This window comes from Salmo salar, chromosome ssa01, assembly GCF_905237065.1.
Source record: "Salmo salar chromosome ssa01, Ssal_v3.1, whole genome shotgun sequence".
NCBI lineage: Eukaryota > Metazoa > Chordata > Actinopteri > Salmoniformes > Salmonidae > Salmo > Salmo salar.
Window position 1 is genome coordinate 134,788,982 of NC_059442.1, and position 21,907 is coordinate 134,810,888.

Below are 21,907 nucleotides of genomic sequence, written 5' to 3' on the forward strand. Positions count from 1 at the left end.
TGTAAACAATCACAGTAAGTTACTAAACTGTTACCCAGAAATGATTTAATATTGATATAAAATCCTGGTGATGTGTAAACTGTACATGTACTCAATTGCACATAGCTTAACTCATCCACAGATTTAGGGATCTCAAGCTAAAATATATCTTCTTCAAATAAATAATTGTTTAATCTGCTACAGGCTATGTATTCCATTGTTTAGCCCACATAACAGTATACAATGTACATGTAACTGTCCTACTTGCTTATCATAATGATCAGCAAAATGCGCAAAAGTCTACAGAAAGAAAATCAAAGTAAGATATCCCCAATGGGCTCAATACAAATGTAGCTCCCTGTGGGATCAGTTTAATTGGGGAACAGATAGTTGGCCAGGTTTCGTTGGTGACTGACTTGTGCTAGATTGGGAAAGACATTCTGCCAGCGGTCAGAATCCCGACAAGGAAAACACCACAGCTTGTTCAGAACCACGGACAGCACGTGGAAGAAGGCATACTGGTAGTGTTCTCTCTCTCTCTCTCTCTCTCTCTCTCTCTCTCTCTCTCTCTCCGTGCTTTGAAATGAGCGACTTTATGCCTCGCAGGTTAACGTTTACGTCAGGATCCTCAGAACAGAAAGTGCGCGCGACTAGACGAATGCCTCAGAGCGGTTTACTGCAAAAAGGCAAAAATCAACATAACATCAACATCATGCAGGTAAATAAAAAAAATATTACATGTATATTTTGATGTGGTTTTTTAAATTGTTGGCATAGCCTAAACAAACTGCTCCGGCACATTCACTCTCAAGTTTGAGTTCAGTACGAGGCAGATCTAACAAATCCATGCGCACGTCATTCGTGCAATAAGTTACTGCAGAAAAAACTCATCACTGAGTTATTGCATGTCTCACAAAGTGGAAGCACGTGAGTGTTGTTGAATCAATCAAATGCAACAGTAACCAACTGCTTGTTGATGCCATGGAAAAGTTGTCATGTAAGCTGCTTGGTGTATGAAAATGTATGCACTCTGGATAAGAACGTCCGCTAAATTACCTAAATATAAATGTAAAATGTGTCACTGATATTGTACCTGCTCTGATAATTAATTATATTGATTCTTACCATCTGCAGTATTGTATGTCAGTAGCTTAATTGTCTTGTAACCATGTGCTACTCAATTAATTATGAGTATCAATTTCAAGCAGGCAATTACTATTTCATTTTTCAAGTGAAGACATTGTCCAAAGGCAGGCATTCAGATATCACTTAATGTATTTAATCAACTAATGGTGTGCATGTTGATATATAGAGTGACTGACTGTTGTTCAAACCATTGTAGCAATTGTGCTAGACAGAAGTCTAGTAGCTGCAAAAACCTATTTAATAGTACAATAGTTGAGCTTGTTGCTGAAGTTGTGAGGTACATGGGGGATTCTTTCTCTCTTGAAGGTGCTCAGCATTCTGTCAGATATAGTATGTAGACTTCACTCATTGCAGCTGCAGCTGGAGTTTGATTCTGTTTTCAGCAGCTGCCTTGCTGTTTTGAGCCATATGTTGAGATTTGACATTAAAACTATTTGGGTTATGACAACTAACTCCCTGTAGAAGCTCAATGTGTTTACTTGTTAATGTGCTAAAGGCTAATTGGAAAACAAACAGAAAAATATGGAGCTGAAATGTCATCTTGCTTTGAGGGAAAAACAGGTCAAGAAGTAGTTGTAAGTGCCCTCCAGTTAATACACTGTAAATAATGTATAATACACAACCACCCCCCCCCCCCCCTGCATTATACAACACACACACACACACACACACACACACACACACACACACACACAAACTGGGATGCTTAACTGTGATTTTTGATAATTGAACACGTTTTTTTGTTGTCTTCAAAGCAAATGCACAAATGTTGATTTAGACAAGAATCCGTAAGTCAGGCATGCATCTTCCAGATGTGTGAGGGGACAGACATGCATAGCGTGACACACAAGAACAGTGTGCTGATGAACCACAACTAAAGGCATTATCCCCTCGTCTTATGTAACAGTGACCTCATGTGATGTCCTTTTCCATCACTCATCTTTCAGCAGCTGTCCTATGTGGTTTGTCTACTAATGCAATACTGCACTTACTGAACAATATCACTTCCTCTCTGGGACAAAATGTTGACTGTGTTACAAATCAGACATTCTTTCAGGGAGTGAAAAGGACGGAAAGCTCCACAGAAAGTGGTTGTTGAATAAGATCTTAAGAATCCACTTAGCAAGTTTGACAGGCAGTTTCACTAAATCCCAAATTGTAATTCAACTCTGTTCCTTGCTAGATTCACATTGGGAAACAGAGAGGAGCCCTTGATCTTTGTGACCGGAGTGGAGGTAACAATGGAGAAAAAGTTGATGGAGGGGAAACAAGGAGGGCGGACATAATCATCAGCCCAGGGATTAGGAGCACTGTGTTCTTTTTTGTTTACTCTCTGTCTCTCTCTTTCTCTCACTCTCTCATGTTGTTTGTTTCCACTGGCTCTTCGTGGCACTTTAAATAGAGCCTATGGTGAGAGGCGTCTACTTTTGTACAGAGCTTGTGGAACTAGCCCTGCGATGGATTCACTGCCCATTAGTCCGTTTGAATTTGGTTGATGGTCAGGAAAGTATCCAATGCTCAAGTTAATAATAGCGTATTTGTGAGGGGGAGGGTTCACACACCTAAATGTGAGCTGGAGAAAAGTAGTTGCATAATGAACATAAAGACACACACTCCATTGCTCTAAGCAATGTCTTCTGCACAATGACGTATAGAATTTCAATGCAAGCCTCTGTACAGCATCCCTTTTGTATGTCCCGTGTGGCTCAGTTGGTAGAGCATGGTGTTTGCAACGCCAGGGTTGTGGGTTTGATTCCCACGGGGGACCAGTACGGAGAAGAAAATGTTTTTTAATGAAATGTATGCATTCACTACTGTAAGTCGCTCTGGATAAGAGCGTCTGCTAAATGACTAAATGTAAATGTATGTACAGCATGCCTTCAAGACTTGCAGTCCACCCCCAAAAAAATGGGCATACACTTTTACACTGCCTTCAGACAGTATTCACACCCCTTGACTTTTTCCATATTTTGTGGTGTTACAAAGAGGGATTAAAATGGATAGAATTTTATTTTTTTTGTCAACGATATACACAAAATACTCTAATGTCAAAGTGGAAGAAAAATTCTAACATTTGTAAAAAAATTCATAAAAAAAACAAGAAAAAAATATAGATCTTGATTAAATAAGTATTCAATCCCCTGAGTCAATACATGTTAGAATCCCCTTTGGCAATGATTACAGCTGTGAGTCTTTCTGGGTAAGTGTCTAAGAGCTTTCCACACCTGGATTGTGCAACATTTGCCCATTATTCTTTTCAAAATTCTTCAAGCTCTGTCATTGGTTGTTGACCATTGCTAGACAACTATTTTTATGTATTGCCGTAGATTTTCAAGCAGATTTAAGTCAAAACTTTAACTTCTTGGAAAGCAACTCCAGTGTAGATTTGGCCTTGTGTTTTAGGTTAATGTTCTGCTGAAAGGTGAATTCATCTCCCAGTGTCTGGTGGAAAGCAGACTGATCCTGGTTTTCCTCTAGGATTTTGCCTGTGCTTAGCTCCATTCTATTTCTTTTTTATCCTGAAAAACTCCACAGTCCTTAACGATTACAAGCATACCCATAACATGATGCAGCCACCACTATGCTTGAAAATATGGAGAGTGGTGCTCAGTAATGTGTTCTATTGGATTTGCCCTAGGCATAACACTTTTTATTCAGGACAAAAGTAAATTGCTATGCCACATATTTTGCAGTATTACTTTAGTGTTTGGTTGCAAACAGGATGCATTATTTTTTTAATATTTGTATTCTGGACAGGCTTCGTTCTTTTCACTCTGTCAATTAGGTTAGTATTGTGGAGTAACTACAATGTTGTTGATTCTTCCTAAATGTTTTCATATCACAGCCATTAACTATGTAACTGTTTTAAAGTCACCATTGGCCTCATGGTGAAATCCCTAAGTGGTTTCCTTCCTCTCCGGCAACTGAGTTAGGAAGGAGGCCTGTATCTTTGTAGTGACTGGGTGAATTGATACACCATCGAAAGTGTAATGAATAACTTCACCATGCTCAAAGGGATGTTCAATGTCCTTTTTTTTACCCATCTACCAATAGGTGCCCTTCTTTACGAGGCGTTGGAAAACCTCCCTGGTCTGTGGTTGAATCTGTGTTTGAAATTCACTGCTCATCTGAGGGACATTGCAGATAATTGTGTGTGTGGGGTACAGAGATGAGGTAGACATTCAAAAATCATGTTAAACACTATTATTGCACACAGAGTGTGCACAACTTATTATATGACTTGTTAAGCACATTCTTACTCCTGAATTTATTTAGGCTAACAAATGGGTTGAATACTTATTGACTCAAGACATTTCAGCTTTTCGTTTTTAATTAATTGGTAAACATTTTGAAATACATAATTCCACTTTTACATTATAGGATATTGTGTGTAGGCCAGTGACAGAACATCTAAATGTAATCCATTTTAAATTTAGGCTGTAACACATCAAAATGTGGGAAAAGTTAAGGGGTGTGAATACTTTCTGAAGGCAATGTATCTTGGGACCGTCCACAAAAGCAACGAGGGAGCGTTATGCAAATGATATAACCATTTTCACTGTAGTTGTCCCACTCTGTACTGTATTTTGACTGTGAGAGACACAGTGCACAGAGATAATATTTAATACAATATAATAACAGTGTTCTGAGTTACAGTGCATCCCTCTGTGACAATAATCAGCTGATCCCAGCTGTTCCATGCAGCCAGGCATTATGAGTACAATGGAAGCCTAGAGCAGATGTTCTCACCATAGGAGGCACAGCGCGCCAAGGTCTTGTGTGGGGTACACGGGAAGTGGCTGGATTGAATTTTTTTCTTTCTTTTTTTCCCCGTTCGCGATTGTTTAGACCGATCTAAAACAATGCATGTTTTTCTGATGCTTTAGGCCAGAACCAAGTTGTACAATGTCAGAGGAAGATGCTACTCTGATGCACATGGGAACATCAGAGGGTTTTGTCTCTATGACAGAAGCTGAGCTTCAACCATCTACAGTTGAGGAGTCAAAGAAATTGGACTTTGCTTGGAAGTGATCTTATGTGGGACTCTGTTGCTATCATTTGATCTGTTCACTTTCTGTAAAAGAAAATATGTAGAATTAAATTGAGGGTTCATATTAATTATCATAATAAAAACATGTGTAGCAGTGGAATAACATTTGGGGAAATCGGGTCCAGACAGTTTCCTTATCCATTATCATTATTATTATCATTAGATATACTATCTAAAATATGTCATGAGTCTTTTTAAACTAAGTAGAATTGTAGGAAATGAGCTTAAAAACCCTCACATTAAACAAAATCAAGCTGGTGGTGTATTTAATATAGGCTATCTCAATAGACAATAATAATAATATGAAGCTTGTGAAAATGTGAAAAGGGCGGCCCTTGTGAAAAAAGGAAGGCAACGCTCTGCCCTAAAGGGTCTGTGATTTACCAGCCAGCAGCACTGTACCCTGAAGCTTCTCAACTGCTGGCCCCTTTCTCACCAAACTACACAAAACTGGAATAAATAGTTAGAATTGCTTAGGAAATATGGAAAAGGAGCTCTTTCCCAAAAGGTCACAGTAGTAGAGGAACCCCTCAGGCCTGTAGATCTAAACACAAAGAATTTCATACATTGCGATTTCAGACTCAGTGGACACGTTGACAAGATTCATATTAACCACACTGTTGCTTCTATTGGATTGTTCATTGAACAATTCGTCCAGGCAAATAAAATATAGATTTTTTTCCCCTTTTCTCACCTGTCGTGAAATCTGCTTTAGCTTGCCAATAGGAGAAAGGAAGCAGGATTGATTGAGAGAGGAAAATACATCTTGGAGGAGTGTATGGGGACTATGGAGACTATTTGAAGTATTTCTGTAAGAAAGCAAAAATGTATTTGCTTGTCCACGAATGTATTATGTAATATATTAACATTTCTCTTTGGAATATTTCTCCCACAAGAAAATGTCCCTTGTGCATTGTCCTTAGCTAAAGGCCAAAAAGTTACCGTAAACTGTACTGTAGTGATCCAGGTCAGGACAGGGAAAGTTCATCTTTAGGGCTTGTGATCACCCAGACAATCTGTATTTAGCAGTCCTGTTATGGGCCAGTTCTACTGGAGTGGTGAGTGTACCACCTCACTGTGATCCATGGCAAGAGAAGAAGGGAAAGGAGGCTGTATCTGTGTTGCATGTCAATGAGCTCTGTGTACACTGTGTTCTCCTACTATGTCAGGACCAAGGGAGAGGCTACAAGCTCCACACACACGGGGAGGAAGAGTGGCTGATAATGAAGAGGGCATGTGTTGGTGACATGTGTGGTGATCAGCGGATAGTGCTGTCGCCCGCAGTGTGCATGATGAGTTGGATTATTACGGGAGGATAGTTAAACCCTGCTGCATCTCCCACATGTCAGGCTAAACGTTAATAATGTAGAACTGCGGATGCCAGGGCCTACAATCATCCACTGTTGAGATGACATTCACTGAGTATACAAAACATTAAGAACTCTTTCCATGACATAGACTGGACCAGGTGAATCCAGGTGAAAGCTACGAGCCGTTATTGATGTTGCTTGTTAAATCCACTTCAGTCAGTGTAGATGAAGGGAAGGAGACAGGTTAAAGAAGGTTTTTTTAAGCCTTGAGACAATTAAAACATGGAACTGCAATGCTGCTGTGTTTTTCACACTCAACAGTTTCCCGTGTATCAAGAATGGTACACCATCCAAAGGACATCCAGCCAACTTGACGCAATTGTAGGTAGCATAGGAGTCAACATGGGCCAGCATTCCTGTGGAACGCTTTCAAAACCTTATAGAGACCATGCCCCAACGAATTGAGGCTCTTCTGAGGGCAAAAGGGTGTGCAACTCAATATTAGGAAGGTGTTCCTAATGTTTGGTTCACTCAGTGTATTGGTACACTCACTGTATTGTTGACAGTGTGTGTGAAGAATAGTCCAGCATACACAGATAGCGGTCAACGTGATCAAAAAGGAGAACAGTTGCTGCAGAGCAATGTGAGCACTGTGGACAAACCGTTCCCCCTGCATGCATATCATGTACCAACCCTTCCTGGATTCGATGCCATGTTGCCAGCGTAAGCAAGAAGCTGCATTTGTTTATCGCTCAGGAGGCGACAGTTGACGCCATGTTTCAGTGTAGTCGTTTGAGGGCGGTGTGTGTGTGGGGGTGGGTGTATGTATGTGTATGTATGTGTGTGTGTGTGTGTGTGTGTGTGTGTGTGTTTTGGGTTGGTGGGGGATGGTCTCTCTTATCCTGGTGTTTAACACATGGCTGGTACTCAGTGTATAACACATGGCTGGTAATCAGTGTATAACACATGGCTGGTAATCAGTGTTTAACACATGGCTGGTAATCAGTGTTTAACACATGGCTGGTAATCAGTGTTTAACACATGGCTGGTACTCAGTGTTTAACACATGGCTGGTAATCAGTGTTTAACACATGGCTGGTAATCAGTGTATAACACATGGCTGGTACTCAGTGTTTAACACATGGCTGGTAATCAGTGTTTAACACATGGCTGGTACTCAGTGTTTAACACATGGCTGGTAATCAGTGTATAACACATGGCTGGTTCTCAGTGTTTTTAACTCATGGCTGGTACTCAGTGTTTTTAACACATGGCTGGTACTCAGTGTTTTTAACACATGGCTGGTACTCAGTGTTTAACACATGGCTGGTAATCAGTGTTTAACACATGGCTGGTACACAGTGTTTAACACATGGCTGGTACTAAGTGTTTAACACATGGCTGGTAATCAGTGTTTAACACATGGCTGGTAATCAGTGTTTAACACATGGCTGGTAATCAGTGTATATAAACAGTGTATAACACATGGCTGGTAATCAGTGTTTAACACATGGCTGGTAATCAGTGTTTAACACATGGCTGGTAATCAGTGTATAACACATGGCTGGTACTCAGTGTTTAACACATGGCTGGTAATCAGTGTTTTTAACACATGGCTGGTACTCAGTGTTTTTAACACATGGCTGGTACTCAGTGTTTAACACATGGCTGGTAATCAGTGTTTAACACATGGCTGGTACTCAGTGTTTAACACATGGCTGGTACTCAGTGTTTTTAATACATGGCTGGTACTCAGTGTTTTTAACACATGGCTGGTAATCAGTGTTTAACACATGGCTGGTAATCAGTGTTTAACACATGGCTGGTAATCAGTGTATATAAACAGTGTATAACACATGGCTGGTAATCAGTGTTTAACACATGGCTGGTAATCAGTGTTTAACACATGGCTGGTAATCAGTGTTTAACACATGGCTGGTAATCAGTGTATAACACATGGCTGGTAATCAGTGTATAACACATGGCTGGTAATCAGTGTTTAACACATGGCTGGTAATAAGTGTTTAACACATGGCTGGTAATCAGTGTTTAACACATGGCTGGTAATCAGTGTTTAACACATGGCTGGTAATCAGTGTATATAAACAGTGTATAACACATGGCTGGTAATCAGTGTTTAACACATGGCTGGTAATCAGTGTTTAACACATGGCTGGTAATCAGTGTATAACACATGGCTGGTACTCAGTGTTTAACACATGGCTGGTAATCAGTGTTTTTAACACATGGCTGGTACTCAGTGTTTTTAACACATGGCTGGTACTCAGTGTTTAACACATGGCTGGTAATCAGTGTTTAACACATGGCTGGTACTCAGTGTTTAACACATGGCTGGTACTCAGTGTTTTTAATACATGGCTGGTACTCAGTGTTTTTAACACATGGCTGGTAATCAGTGTTTAACACATGGCTGGTAATCAGTGTTTAACACATGGCTGGTAATCAGTGTATAACACATGGCTGGTAATCAGTGTATAACACATGGCTGGTAATCAGTGTTTAACACATGGCTGGTAATCAGTGTTTAACACATGGCTGGTAATCAGTGTATAACACATGGCTGGTACTCAGTGTATAACACATGGCTGGTACTCAGTGTTTAACACATGGCTGGTAATCAGTGTTTGTAACACATGGCTGGTAATCAGTGTTTGTAACATATGGCTGGTACTCAGTGTTTTTAACACATGGCTGGTACTCAGTGTTTTTAACACATGGCTGGTACTCAGTGTTTTTAACACATGGCTGGTACTCAGTGTTTAACACATGGCTGGTACTCAGTGTTTAACACATGGCTGGTACTCAGTGTTTAACACATGGCTGGTAATCAGTGTTTAACACATGGCTGGTACTCAGTGTTTAACACATGGCTGGTACTCATCCCCACCATGGCAGCTGACTCTGATCTTTTATTTATGTTGTTTTCAGGAGTGTGAATTATTGAGTGAGTTCCTCAGTGCTCTGTGCGCCCTGGCTTCCTTTCATATTCAAATAGGAGATGAGGAGATTACAAGGGGGCTGGGAATCTCCCATGATATTTTGCTCCATTCTCTCTTCAAATACTGTAACAAAACAAGAACGCATGTGTGCGGCCATGCGCATGCATACTAACGCACACACACGCACGCACGCACGCACGCACGCACACACACACACACACACACACACACACACACACACACACACACACACACACACATTAACAGGGAATATATTTTACATAGTCACACACATACAGTACTCTGCAATGCACACCCCATACATACTAGTGGGCCTTCCATTCCCCATCAATCCAGGGGTGATAAAGCTTCCTCTCTCCTTATCTATTTTTTTATTCATCCATGTCATCCTACAGCCCATCCTTCTCTAATCTTCAGTCACAGCATCCTGTATTTCTTCATCCTCTGTGAATTGACTGTAACGTTGATATGTGATCCCATTGGAGCACATTGGATTTATAACTATGTACATTCCATTGTTTTATCACGCTTTATTCTAACTTCTAACCAGACAGTGTTGCTAGGTAATGCGTAGGTGGCAAGTTGAAAGAATTGCCAACTTTAAAGGATTTCTTTTTCATTTTTGTTGTGTTACAGCCTGAATACAAAATTAATACATTTTTGCAAATGTATTGAAAATAAAATGCAGACATTTTTCATTTACATAAGTATTCACACCCCTGAGTCAATACCTTGTAGCAGCACCTTTGGCAGCGATTACAGCTGTGAGTCTTTCCTATTAAGTCTCTAAGAGTTTCCACACCTGGATTGTGCAACATTTGCCCATTATTCTTTTAAAAACTCTTCAAGCTTTGTCAAATTGGTTGTTGATCATTGCTAGACAACCATTTTCAGGTCTTGCCATATATTTTCAAGTAGATTTAAGTCAAAACTATAACTTGGCCACTCAGGAACATTCACTGTCTTCTCCTGAACTTTTTTAGGCTTGTCATAACAAAAGGCTACCATCTCAGTGGCCTTCGAGTGTCCACTCTGACATTGGAGGGTTGGGAGTTCGATCACTGGCCGAGTCATACCAAAGGCTGTAAAAATGGGCCCTGATGTGTCTCTGCTGCTTGATACTCAGCATTAAGAAGATAGATTGTTTGATATTGAAAGAAAATGAAGGCCCTGCAATAGATTAGCATCCTGTCCAGGGCTCGTGCAAGGGTACTTATAACAAAGTGGTTGAATACTTATTGACGCAATACATTTCAACTTTTAATTTGTAATTCATTTTGACAAACGTAATTCCACTTTGACATTATGGGGTATTGAGAAAACATCTCTATTTAAGCCATTTTAAATTCAGGCTGTAACACAACTAAATGTGGAAAAAGTCCAGGGGTGTGAATAATTTCTGAAGGCACTGTATAACTTTCGAAATACAGCCGCTATGATGCATTTTGCAAAAAAGCATAATCATACAGTATGATGCAAAATGCATGGACAACAATAGATTACTGAAACAAAAAGTGGAATAGGGATGGCTTATTTTTATTAGATTTTTTATGCAGGGTTCTTTGTACACATTTTCCGTAATATTATGTTCTTTCTCTTCTTCCCCCTCTCTGTCCAGCCCATACATTGTCTTTTGTGCATCCTCTAACCCTTCTGTACCAACAGTCTTCATTGTAGTGTCCTTACCCCTCTCTCTGTCATCTGTTAACCCAGTTAGTTCTGTGTCCCCCAGGCTGATGGAAAGGGAGTGGACGGTGGCCTGCTGCCTGATGCCAACGGGAAGGAGCCCAGCCCAGGAGGACAGAGGGAGGACAGAGGGAAATGGCAGAAGCCCCGAATCACTCGTAAATCTCTGATGAAGTGCTGCCTCGTCAAATGGATCATTGACAGCACCACAAACACTCAGGGGCCAGGTAGGTCAGGGACAGTGCCAAACTTACATGAGGCTCAGTCATCCCAGCTACAGAGTTGTATGTGTTCTTCCCTGTGTGGGATAGCTGGGGTGGAGTGAAGACGAAGGCAGAGGAGAGGGGGAGGGGATGCATGTAAGATTAATTTTAATGCGTGTACCCCATCTTATAGGACTATATTTTAAAACTATCATCTGTCTTGCTGTCTCTCAGTGGACTTCTACTGTGCTAGCCGCTCATCTCTTTGTGTCATTTCAATATACTATCAATACATCTCTATTCGTTCTCCACAATCCCAGCAAACTGATTGCCGTAGGCTTACTGCTGAGAGTTGTCCTGTTAACTCTCCTGTAAACGCTCCTGTAAACTCTCCTGTAAACTCTCCCACTCTCTCCATTTTCTCTTCTTTCCTTTTCCTTCAGTTATTTTAGTAGGGATTTAGAAAGCTTAAAATGATTATTGAAATAAAAGTCCCAGTGTTGACAGTAATGTACCAGTCATCTCTTACTGGAGAGAAGCTGCCTCCAGAAAGAAACTATGGCCAGTCATTTTGTCAAAATGGTAATGATCAATGACTTTTGTTTCAAAGCCAAAACATGTACAACACATGCAAAAAGAGAGACATCCAAGGCTAAACACAATATTGTTAAGTAAATAAGGGTGTTGTTGAAAGAGTCCATTATTTGTTTTTTCTGTCCAGCACCTGAACTAGTTTGATATTTGTATTTTTTTTATGGGTGGAAGTATGAGCTGAATATGGAGGGAATAGCCGAGTGTCTGTTACTGCTTATACCCCGGTGTGCCCTCGCTTTCTCTACCTATCTAAATTATTGACATTGCCCTTCTGTGCATGCAGACTGGGGCTAACATGTTCATGTGCAGTCACCAGAGCGAAGAGACCCCCAACCACCATCCCGCCCCCCCATGTTAACCCCTCCGTCGCCCTGCCCTGCGTCAACTCTAAGTCCTTTCCAGTAAGGAACCACCAATACAACCATGTCTAGGCATTGCCATCTGCTGGATAGTATTAATCATTACATGACACAATATAAGTACTCTCTATGTACACCAGATGGTAGTCTCACACTCTGGCAGTCTTAGAACCTTTCAGAGGGAGGGAGGGAGGGAGGGAGGAGGGAGGGAGGGAGGGAGGGAGGGAGGGAGGGAGCTGGGTTATACTCTAAGCAGATGGTTGTGTTGTTGTGAGTTGCTGTCGTATGATTGATAGTCTGGGTCTATGGGCCTTCATGACGTTCTCATTACTGTTGTTATTCATGTTTGATCTGAAGAGTGCAGAAATGCCGATATGCCAGCATTAGGCCTTGTTCGTCTTTAATGTAAGAGTTAAGATAGATCAGCATTTAGGGAGCATGAACATTTTGCTGCTGTCTTGGTTTTCAATGGTCTCTATTACATGAGCTAACCCTGTACTGTATGCATGAATACAAGGCTCTGCCTGACACTGTTGTGGCAGTTCATACGGTTATAGAGACAACAGTGGATTAAAAATGTTCTGTGATCATTCTGGTGGTAGTGGTTTGGTTACCTGTGCTTGCTCTTTGCAGGAATGGAATTGAAAGTGAGGATACGGTTATCTTTAAAACACAAATGTTTGACATTAATGAGTTTGCAAAGTAGTACTTGGAAATGATGAACAGGGGCTCATTTGTGGGACTGTGTTCGCAGTGCAGTGGTGCAGTGGTGCAGCTTTGCTTCAGTGGTTTCCCTACAGTGTCCACAAGGTGCAGCACCTTGATGTGCAGCATAAAGAAGATCGAGTCCAGTGGCTAACTCCATCTAAATCTCTCTCTGGTAAAATGCATTTCTGGCCTGTTCCCATTCCAGTCCTAAGACCAGTATTTTGCATCTCATTGATTTATCCTCCCCCGCTCCCTCTCTCAGCTCCTGCTTAAACTCTCTCCAATAAGATGTGCACACTCATCAGTTATGAACTGGTTACGGCCTCACACTCATGCACACCACAAGTGATATCATGAAAGCATTTGGTGGATTGTCAATGAATGTTGCTAAAACTTCACAGAGACTTTGTAAGGAGTTTAAAACTTCACAGAGACTTTGTAAGGGGTTTTGGGATAGGAAAAATAATTAGGGCACTCAGTCTACCTCCGCTATTTCTCCCGTTTAAAGTCCCTTAATAAACTCAGTTGGAATATCAGTTTTTGATATAAGTTTGTTGAATCAGAACCACAATGTGAGGTTTCTTTTTGAATCCAGTGTCATGTTGGCTGTGTGAATGGAGAGGTAGACACAGGCAGCACCACACAGGGCAGACTCCTTCACTCTAAGTGCTGCTGGTCATATTCCAGCCATCAGTGGATGTGGATCAATGCCTGGTTTACAGCTTTACATCATCCTTGAAATGCCCGGGAAAACAAGGAAACGCTCAGACCGTCATTTAGAAACTATTAGTCCAAAAAACAGCACATCATCCCTCCGGTCTCGCTGCCCTTAGAGGGAAAATTCCTGTCTTGATGGACCTGTAGGACAGACTTGCCCAAAAAGGGAGACACAGGGGGTTCAGCCCTTAACTGGTGCAGAATGTGTACTATGGAAGATACTTCACAGAGGATGGAGATATTTGGGAGATGAGGAATCAAGTAGTACACGTTTGTTTTCAACTCAATACCATGCGCTGGACTTGGATTTAGAGGGACTTTTTGAAGACAAGAAGATATTATCATCAAACTCACCTTTTTGCTTTTGCTGGATATCAAGGGGTTAAATGAAGGGCACCTGAAACAGAGTGACTGTTAATGGATCTCTTCTTCCACTGGATCTTTACCGTGTTCATCACGAGGAGCATCGTCACCTGAGAGTTCACCTCCTTTAACACTGTGTGTGGCTGGGAAAATGGGGGGGAGTAAAGTGTGACCAATAGATTTCAGTGTTCACAGCTATTTTTCAGACATTGTTCAATTGTTTGTTTTGATGTTTTCTTAGACACACACATCCAGCAGGAAACATTTGTTAAGTTGTGGAAAATGCATCCAATATGTTCAGCGCTGGCCAATAGCAAGCTGATAAAGGTTCTTATTCAAACAAGTCAGCCATGGTGCTGGAAGGCATGGAACTGATTGCAATTACTGTAGTCATTGGCCTGTTTTTTGAAGTGTTCAAGCAGTTTGGTGTCTGGGAGCCCTTGTCATTAGATGGTAAGTAACAAGGAGAGACTCTACAGTGCCCTGTTCTTTTCAAGGCCATCATATTCCTCAGCGATAGACAGAAGCTTCTTGTACTGTGTTGTTGATAGTTGAAGATATAAATTGATTTCAGTGTTGTCACTCTATGAGAGAAGACTGCCTCAAGACAACGAAGGTTTCATGTCTTATTACTGGTTTATAGAGAAAGAAACAACTTAAACCAAAATACTGTGACTGTCTGGCTTAATCTGATTGTATTTGTTCCCCCCTTCTCACTTCCCTATACTTCAATCTCTCCCCTGTCTTCCTCTCCCCGTTCATCGCGCTGTTTGTTTGTATTTCATAGATGGTGAGCACACACACAGTTGTAACTCCCTGTATTCGTCATCCTCTCCCACTTTATTGTTCACCTGTCCACCTTCTTTTTGCCTTGAAATATTGTACACCATTTTCATCAAATCCAATTTCTCTGTTACCCACCACACAAATTCCTCTCCCTCCCAATATCTTCTTGTCACGTCTTCCTCTCCCGATTTCGACCTTCCTCATCCGCTCCCGTCCTATTCTTGCCTCTCACCTGATCCACATTCTCCCCTCCCTTTCACCTCTCCCCTTCTCCCGACTCTCCTTCATTTCCCTGGGTTCTCCTCGTCTCTCTCTTTCCCTCTCCTCTCTCAAACAGAGAGTAGCGACTGTGAATTGGAGCTTTCTACTGTTCGTCACCAGCCTGAAGGCTTGGAACAGCTCCAGGTCCAGACCCAGTTCACCAAGAAGGAGTTGCAGTCGCTCTACAGAGGCTTCAAAAACGTGTGACTGGGACTTGACTGGGCGTAGAGCACCAAGTGGGAGTGGGGTAGAGGTTAAACACACACTGTCAGGGACTTGAAGGACTGCAAAGATATCATCTCACAATATGTTTGATATACTTGCATAGCTACACACATTTATTTACACAGATATTTACACTCACTCACTACAAGCTGTTACACATATATTAGCCGTGAGCAAACCGTTAGACATATCTATTTTCATAGATATGTAACTACATTTATAAATACATACATTGCATACAAGTTAAGCACTTAGTACTTAATAAATATATTTTAATTCCCCTCTGAACAGGAGTGTCCCAGCGGGCTGGTGGATGAGGAGACTTTCAAGAACATCTACTCACAGTTCTTCCCCCAGGGAGGTAGGAGTCTGTCCTCAAGTGATGTAAGGGAGGCACAATGGAATAGTACTGCAGATAGGTGGGAGACTCCCTTTCCACTGCTGCTACGTTGTCAGCTCTTTCAATGGGTTTAATAGAGAGCATGGTCATACTGTTTTGTAATCAACATTTGATAAGAAATGCAAGATTCTGACAACTCAGAACCTCACCTATTGATTTATAGATGCTATAAAGACTGACCCATTTCACCCAGAGCAACTGTCAAAGTGGATAAAAGTGGAAAGAGAATAAATAACCAGCTGTCACCCACTGTGTACAGTACCTGCCTAATGTTAACTACATTATTGGCATCCCTTCTCAGATGCCACCACATATGCACATTTCCTGTTCAACGCATTTGACATGGACAGAAATGGCTCTATCCGTTTTGAGGTAAGCAAAGCTCCTTTTAAGTTAGGTCAGTTGTCCTCTCGTATAAAACCTTTCAGAACAATCAACCTTAGCCATCCCGATAACCTGCTCAATCTGCCTTCAGTAGATGTAATCTGTTACTTCGACAGTCAGTCAGGTTTTCTATGTTTTTTTGCAGGACTTTGTGATTGGACTATCTGTACTGCTCAGAGGTTCAGAAACAGAGAAACTCCGGTGGGCCTTCAATCTGTATGATATCAACAAGGATGGCTACATCACCAAGAAGGTACAGTGTAAGGTCGTGCATTTCCTGTTTGTTGCATAGAGATGCTTTTCTGCTAGACATAACACTCCAAGACATGGCGCTGACTCATGACTGTATGTGTGTGCGGGGGTGTGTGTGTGTGTGTGCTTGTAAACCTGTGTACAGGAGATGTTGGCCATAATGACGTCCATCTATGACATGATGGGCAGGTATACCTCTCCCAGTGTACGAGATGTTGATCCATCTGAGCATGTGGACAAGTTCTTTCAGGTACATAAACCCCCAGTGTATGACCCCCTCCCATCCCACCCCCATGTCTAACATTTCACGTTGTTTAACACCTTCTGTCCTTATGTTTGTATTGTTTCTGTCCTAAAGATTTATTGTTTGGCTATTGTGTAATAAGAACTCTCGTCTGTTTGAGTATTCCCAACCTAAAAGCTTCACATTTTGTTACTGTGGAAGCGCACAACATGCCCAGCGTCGTCCGGGTTAGGGTTTGGCCGGGGGAAGGCCGTCATTGTAAATAAGAATTTGTTCTTAACTCACTTACCTAGTTAAATAAAGGTTAAATAAAATCAAATAAATTGTAGTTCTGTATGTAATCGTATAAGATATTTAATGGCTAGCTTTTTCAGAAAATGGATCGGAACAGAGACGGGGTGGTGACCATTGATGAGTTCATAGAGACTTGTCAGAAGGTAAACACATCCTCCACAATCTTTACTGATGAAAAGATGTACTGTACATCATGTTAGAATGCCCAGACAAGCCACATGCTATTACATGGCTTTAACTTGCCCGGCTAACATTTCAGGTATTCCTGTAGCTGGTAGACAGCAGGTTAACTGACAGGTTTGTCTTACATGTCAGAGGAACACAAATCATATGAAGAGCTAAGAACAGTTCTGCCATAAGTAGTGTTCAATTGACATTGTGTCCTTAACAACTGATTCCTCAACTTTTCATTTCTCTCACCAGGATGAAAATATCATGGCCTCCATGCAGCTCTTTGAGAACGTCATCTAGGTCGAGAAACGGACGGAGAACATGGATAGAAGTATAAGTCCTGATCACCTTAATTGCTTCCGATACCAGACCCTACAAGCCCCTCTGCACTTTAACCCCTCACCGTTTGATAATAGAAAAATATTTATACACATCGAAATGAGGACAATAAACATTTGGCAGGGGGCATAGGGAAATGTGACCCTTTAAACGTTTGATTCCACTACGTATGGGAAAAGAATCCCTACAATGGTCCTATTGACAGTTCTACTTTCCTTACCATGGATACCCAGGGAATGGCAACATAAAAATGGAAATGTTAGTACACTGTACAGTACTGCCCATGCCTGAACAGATTATGATCCTTTGCATGTTTGCCTGAGACTAGTGTAAGTTAATGTTGACACAGTGGAATGCAAATATGAATATTGTTATTGAGTAGGCTGAAACCTAATATTGTATATGTGTGTGTGTGTGTGTGTGTGTGTGTGTGTGTTTGGGGTCACAAAACTAGATACCTAGGATAAGTTGATATTCACACAATAGCTTGGAAATGTAAAAGCTTTTTACGTTGTGCCCCCCCCAACCCTCCCTCCCCCACCACCCGGGTATAGCTCATCAGCATCATGATAGGAAGGTGGGATTTATTGATGTTGCCATATCATATATCATGCCGCCATACGTCCCAGCCTTCCTACAGCCTACGTCATCTAATCATTGCATACCCGGAGAGAGAATGTATTTTAAAATGTTGTTGAATAACACTTTCATTCCCGAATGAATTTGCACTTTTATAAAAGGTGACCTGTAAATTGCATGATGTTTTTCAATGGGATTTTATGTAATTTTCCCAAAAAGTGGTTATTTTCCTGTGGCAGTAAATATTTATGAATGACCCCCATGTGTGTAATTACAATGTCAATTGATTCCCTGAGGGACAGTTGAAGATTACTTGCACTTTGACTATATATATATATGCACTACCATTCAAAGGTTTGGGGTCACTTAGAAATGTCCTTGTTTTTGAAAGAAAATCTATTTTGTTGTCCATTAAATAACATCAAATTGATCAGAAATACAGTGTAGACATTGCTAATGTTGTAAATGACTATTATAGCTGGAAACGGCAGATTTTTTATGAAATATCTACATAGGCCCATTATCAGCAACCATCACTCTTGTGTTCCAATGGCACGTTGTGTTAGCTAAACCAAGTTTATAATTAAAAAAATCTAAATGATCATTAGAAAACCCTTTTGCAATTATGTTAACACAGCTGAAAAGTGTTGTTCTGATTAAAGAAGCAATCAAACTGGCCTTCTTTAGACAAGTATCTGGAGCATCGGCATTTGTGGGTTCGATTACAGGCTCAAAATGTCCAGAAACAAAGCACTTTCTTCTGAAACTCGTCAGTCTATTGTTCTGAGAAATGAAGGCTATTCCATGAGAGAAATTGCCAAGAAACGGAAGATCTGGTACAACGCTGTGTACTACTCTCTTCACAGAACAGCACAAACTGGTTCTAACCAGAATAGAAAGAGGAGTGGGAGGCTCCAGTGCACAACTGAGCTAGTTTGAGAAACAGAAGCCTCGCAAGTCCTCAACTGGCAACTTCATTAAATAGTACCCGCAAAACACCAGTCTCAATGCCAACAGTGAAGAGGCGAATCCGGGATGCTGGCCTTCTAGGCAGAGTTGAAAAGAAATAGCCATTTCTCAGACTGGCCAATAAAAACAAAAGATTAAGATGGGAAAAAGAACACAGACACTGGCCAGAGGAACTCCAGTCTTGCTTCAAGTCATAAACTTTTTTATTCTTGTTGCTTTTTACTAGTTCATTAATACTTTGTGAACTACAACAATTTTACATTTGTATAAATGCTCCATAGACAATAATAGATTCCCCAATGCTGTTGAACCGTTTAAGTTACAAACACCAAACCAACATTGACATGAGCAGAATGATTTAGCCAGACTGATCTGATAGCATTCCTGTCAGATACAGTCAGAGGGACAAGATACACACAGCAGCACATGGAGAAGGGTGAAAGGTGAAACTACATTTCCATATTTCTGGATGAATATTGTACATTTGTGGTTACGAACATGAATATTTGAAATACATTTTCTGAGTCATCTGAAGTAATCTCTAGTGGACATATATACGTAAACAAAGAAGCTGACCAATTACGTGAGACTTTAGTTTTGGGTTAACCAAATTTATATCTGAAGTAATCATTTGGTTCTGAGGAAGAGTAGCAATGGGAGCAGAACTCAAACCCTGAGGGTCGCTTTGTATTGGAGAGTTGTGAATCACACACTCAATCATATAGTACAATGGAGAATAGAAGTGATTGTATTTAATGTATCAACAAAACTGTACGTGATAGTGTTTATTTGTTAGTTGTAAAAGGTAAAGATGTATGTGACAGATATTATAGACAATATAGCGTCCTCGCACAATCAGTCTTGTCTTAACTCCAAGCTAAATGTGGAGGAAATGTGAGCCACTCAATAGCCTACAAGGTGTTGAAAGAGGAGGACTCATGGAAGGTGAGAAAGGGAAAGACTCAACTCTATTATTTTGTTATTCTGCAGTCTCACTTATTTTGTTTGTTTGTTTTAACTCACAATCAAACGTTTTGCACTGATGATGGGCCGATCATGATGGATAGAATCACATTTTTCAATTTTAGTCAAGGGGAGGGTTTAGTATTTTTTTAATTTAGTCCAAGGGAGGGTTATGTAATTTGTAATTGACTAAATGTTATATTGCTCAGGGTTTGGGAATTAATTGCTGCTGGGATGGTGAATATCAGTGGCGATTTTGGGGGGGGTTTGCCTGTTTTGCATGTTATTTTGGCAATAAGTGTCACGTATCAGTTTGCAAACAATGTAAAAAAAAAAAAACATATATCATTGAGTTAATAAAGCCGCATTCAAACATTGTCTCTTTTTTGTTTTCTTGAGTAAGGTAGCTCCAAAATGCAGGTGTTTCAGGCTAGCTCAGTGCTTTCTGTGGTGGTGGTGGGGCAAGCCAGCAGAAACTACGGAGTGTTGCGCCGTGATTGGCTCATTGTTCTGTCACTCATGGGGACACTACATCATCGACAAGTCTAAGGGTAGACCATGAAAGTTCTAGCCCCTTGGTGCTGTCATAGAGTTACTGTTACGCCCTGGCCATAGAGAGGGTTTTATTCTCTATTTTGGTTAGGCCAGGGTGTGACTAGGGTGGGCATTCTATGTCCTTTTTTCTATGTTTTTGTATTTCTTTGTTTTGGCCTGGTATGGGTCTCAATCAGGTACATCGTTGTCGCTGATTGGGAGCCATACGTAGGCAGCCTGTTTTCCTTTGGGTTTTTGTGGGTAGTTTTTTTCTGTTGTGTGGTTTTGCATTGCTGTGAGTAGCCTGCGAAACTGTTCGTTCGTTGTGTTGCTTCGTGTTTTGGTTTTTGCTGGTTGTAACGACAGTTGTCATGGAGAGAAGACCAAGGCGCAGCAGGTATGTGAATACTCATATTTAATTTCAAAAAAGGAGTAAAGCATCCACTTGACAAAACAATAAAGGTGACAACAGCAGCAGTTCTGCAGGCTATTAAACGCAGTGCAAAAACAACCACCCACAACCCCAAAGAAAAACACACACACCTATATAGGACTTCCAATCAAAGGCAACTCAACACACCTGCCTTCAATTGGAAGTCCCAATCAACAACACAATCATTCACATACACAAAAACTGCCACGTCCTGACCCCAAAACTAATACAATAGCTCCATCTGCTGGTCAGGACGTGACACTGGTTCTCCGTTTATATTAAAGTATGATGAACCCAACCCACGCTGCGCCTTGGTCCCCTTCTTTTACAGACGATCGTTACAGTTACATTAGAAGTGCCAATCCAAGGAGGCTCAAGGTCATTGGCCACAGATAAAATGACATCAAATGACGTTATATCTACCGTAGCTTTGATTGGACTGATCATGTCACCCTCATACTTTCAAAATCTTAGCTAGCAGTCATCATCATGAAACAAGCCGACAATCTGCTGGCAAATCCTTTTTAATCCTTGTCATATGAAGATAAATAATGAAAATAAATTATAGATAAAAACTATCGGTGCTCATTGGCCATTGGACATAAACATTACACAACAAGTTGGACATCGCAAATTCAACAATGAGTGGTTTGGAAGGAATCAGTAACAGTGGCTATGTGGTCGCAAATCTGGGATTGAGGGGCTCTTTTCCAAGTTTAAAATTATACACATTCAACATTGGCCATGCTGTCAATGAAGCATGATTTGTGCCGCGCATAAAACAACTGTTAACTCGGAACAGCGAAAACTTGACTTCAGTGAGTTCAAGAAAACTTGTAAATCGGGAATAAATGAGCTCCAACTGGGAAAATATGTTTTGAATGGTCATCCAACTCGGAATTGTAAATCCGGCCTCTTTCAGGAGCTATGACCTGAAGATCAATGAGGTCATCATGATCCAACCTTGTTTTGAAAG

At 40.9% G+C, this 21,907-nt stretch overlaps 1 protein-coding gene across 2 annotated transcripts; it reads left to right on the forward strand.

Annotated features, from left to right (window-relative positions):
• Positions 1-448: 448 nt before the first annotated feature.
• Positions 449-18,550, forward strand: LOC106564765 (calsenilin). Of its 2 annotated transcripts, XM_014131111.2 has the most exons (10): positions 449-697; positions 11,200-11,380; positions 12,450-12,452; positions 15,221-15,345; positions 15,661-15,730; positions 16,071-16,141; positions 16,299-16,406; positions 16,551-16,655; positions 17,024-17,086; positions 17,367-18,545. In XM_014131111.2, exons 1-10 carry the CDS (start codon positions 563-565, stop codon positions 17,412-17,414), a joined length of 909 nt encoding a protein of 302 aa, XP_013986586.1. In that variant the 5' UTR covers positions 449-562; the 3' UTR covers positions 17,415-18,545. The 2 variants fall into 2 exon arrangements, with proteins under 2 accessions (XP_013986586.1, XP_013986591.2); XM_014131116.2 differs by lacking the exons at positions 449-697; positions 11,200-11,380; positions 12,450-12,452 and adding an exon at positions 12,564-14,550 and having other exon boundaries at positions 17,367-18,550.
• Positions 18,551-21,907: the final 3,357 nt, after the last annotated feature.

What these genes read in the sequence shown, in the direction of transcription:
- LOC106564765 (XM_014131111.2), top strand. Translation starts at nt 563, where the DNA reads ATGAGCGACTTTATGCCTCGCAGGTTAACGTTTACGTCAGGATCCTCA. An exon ending in ACAGTTCTTCCCCCAGGGAG is followed by an intron (nt 15,731 to 16,070) that starts GTAGGAGTCTGT and finishes ATCCCTTCTCAG; the next exon opens with ATGCCACCACATATGCACAT. An exon ending in ATGGCTCTATCCGTTTTGAG is followed by an intron (nt 16,142 to 16,298) that starts GTAAGCAAAGCT and finishes GTTTTTTTGCAG; the next exon opens with GACTTTGTGATTGGACTATC.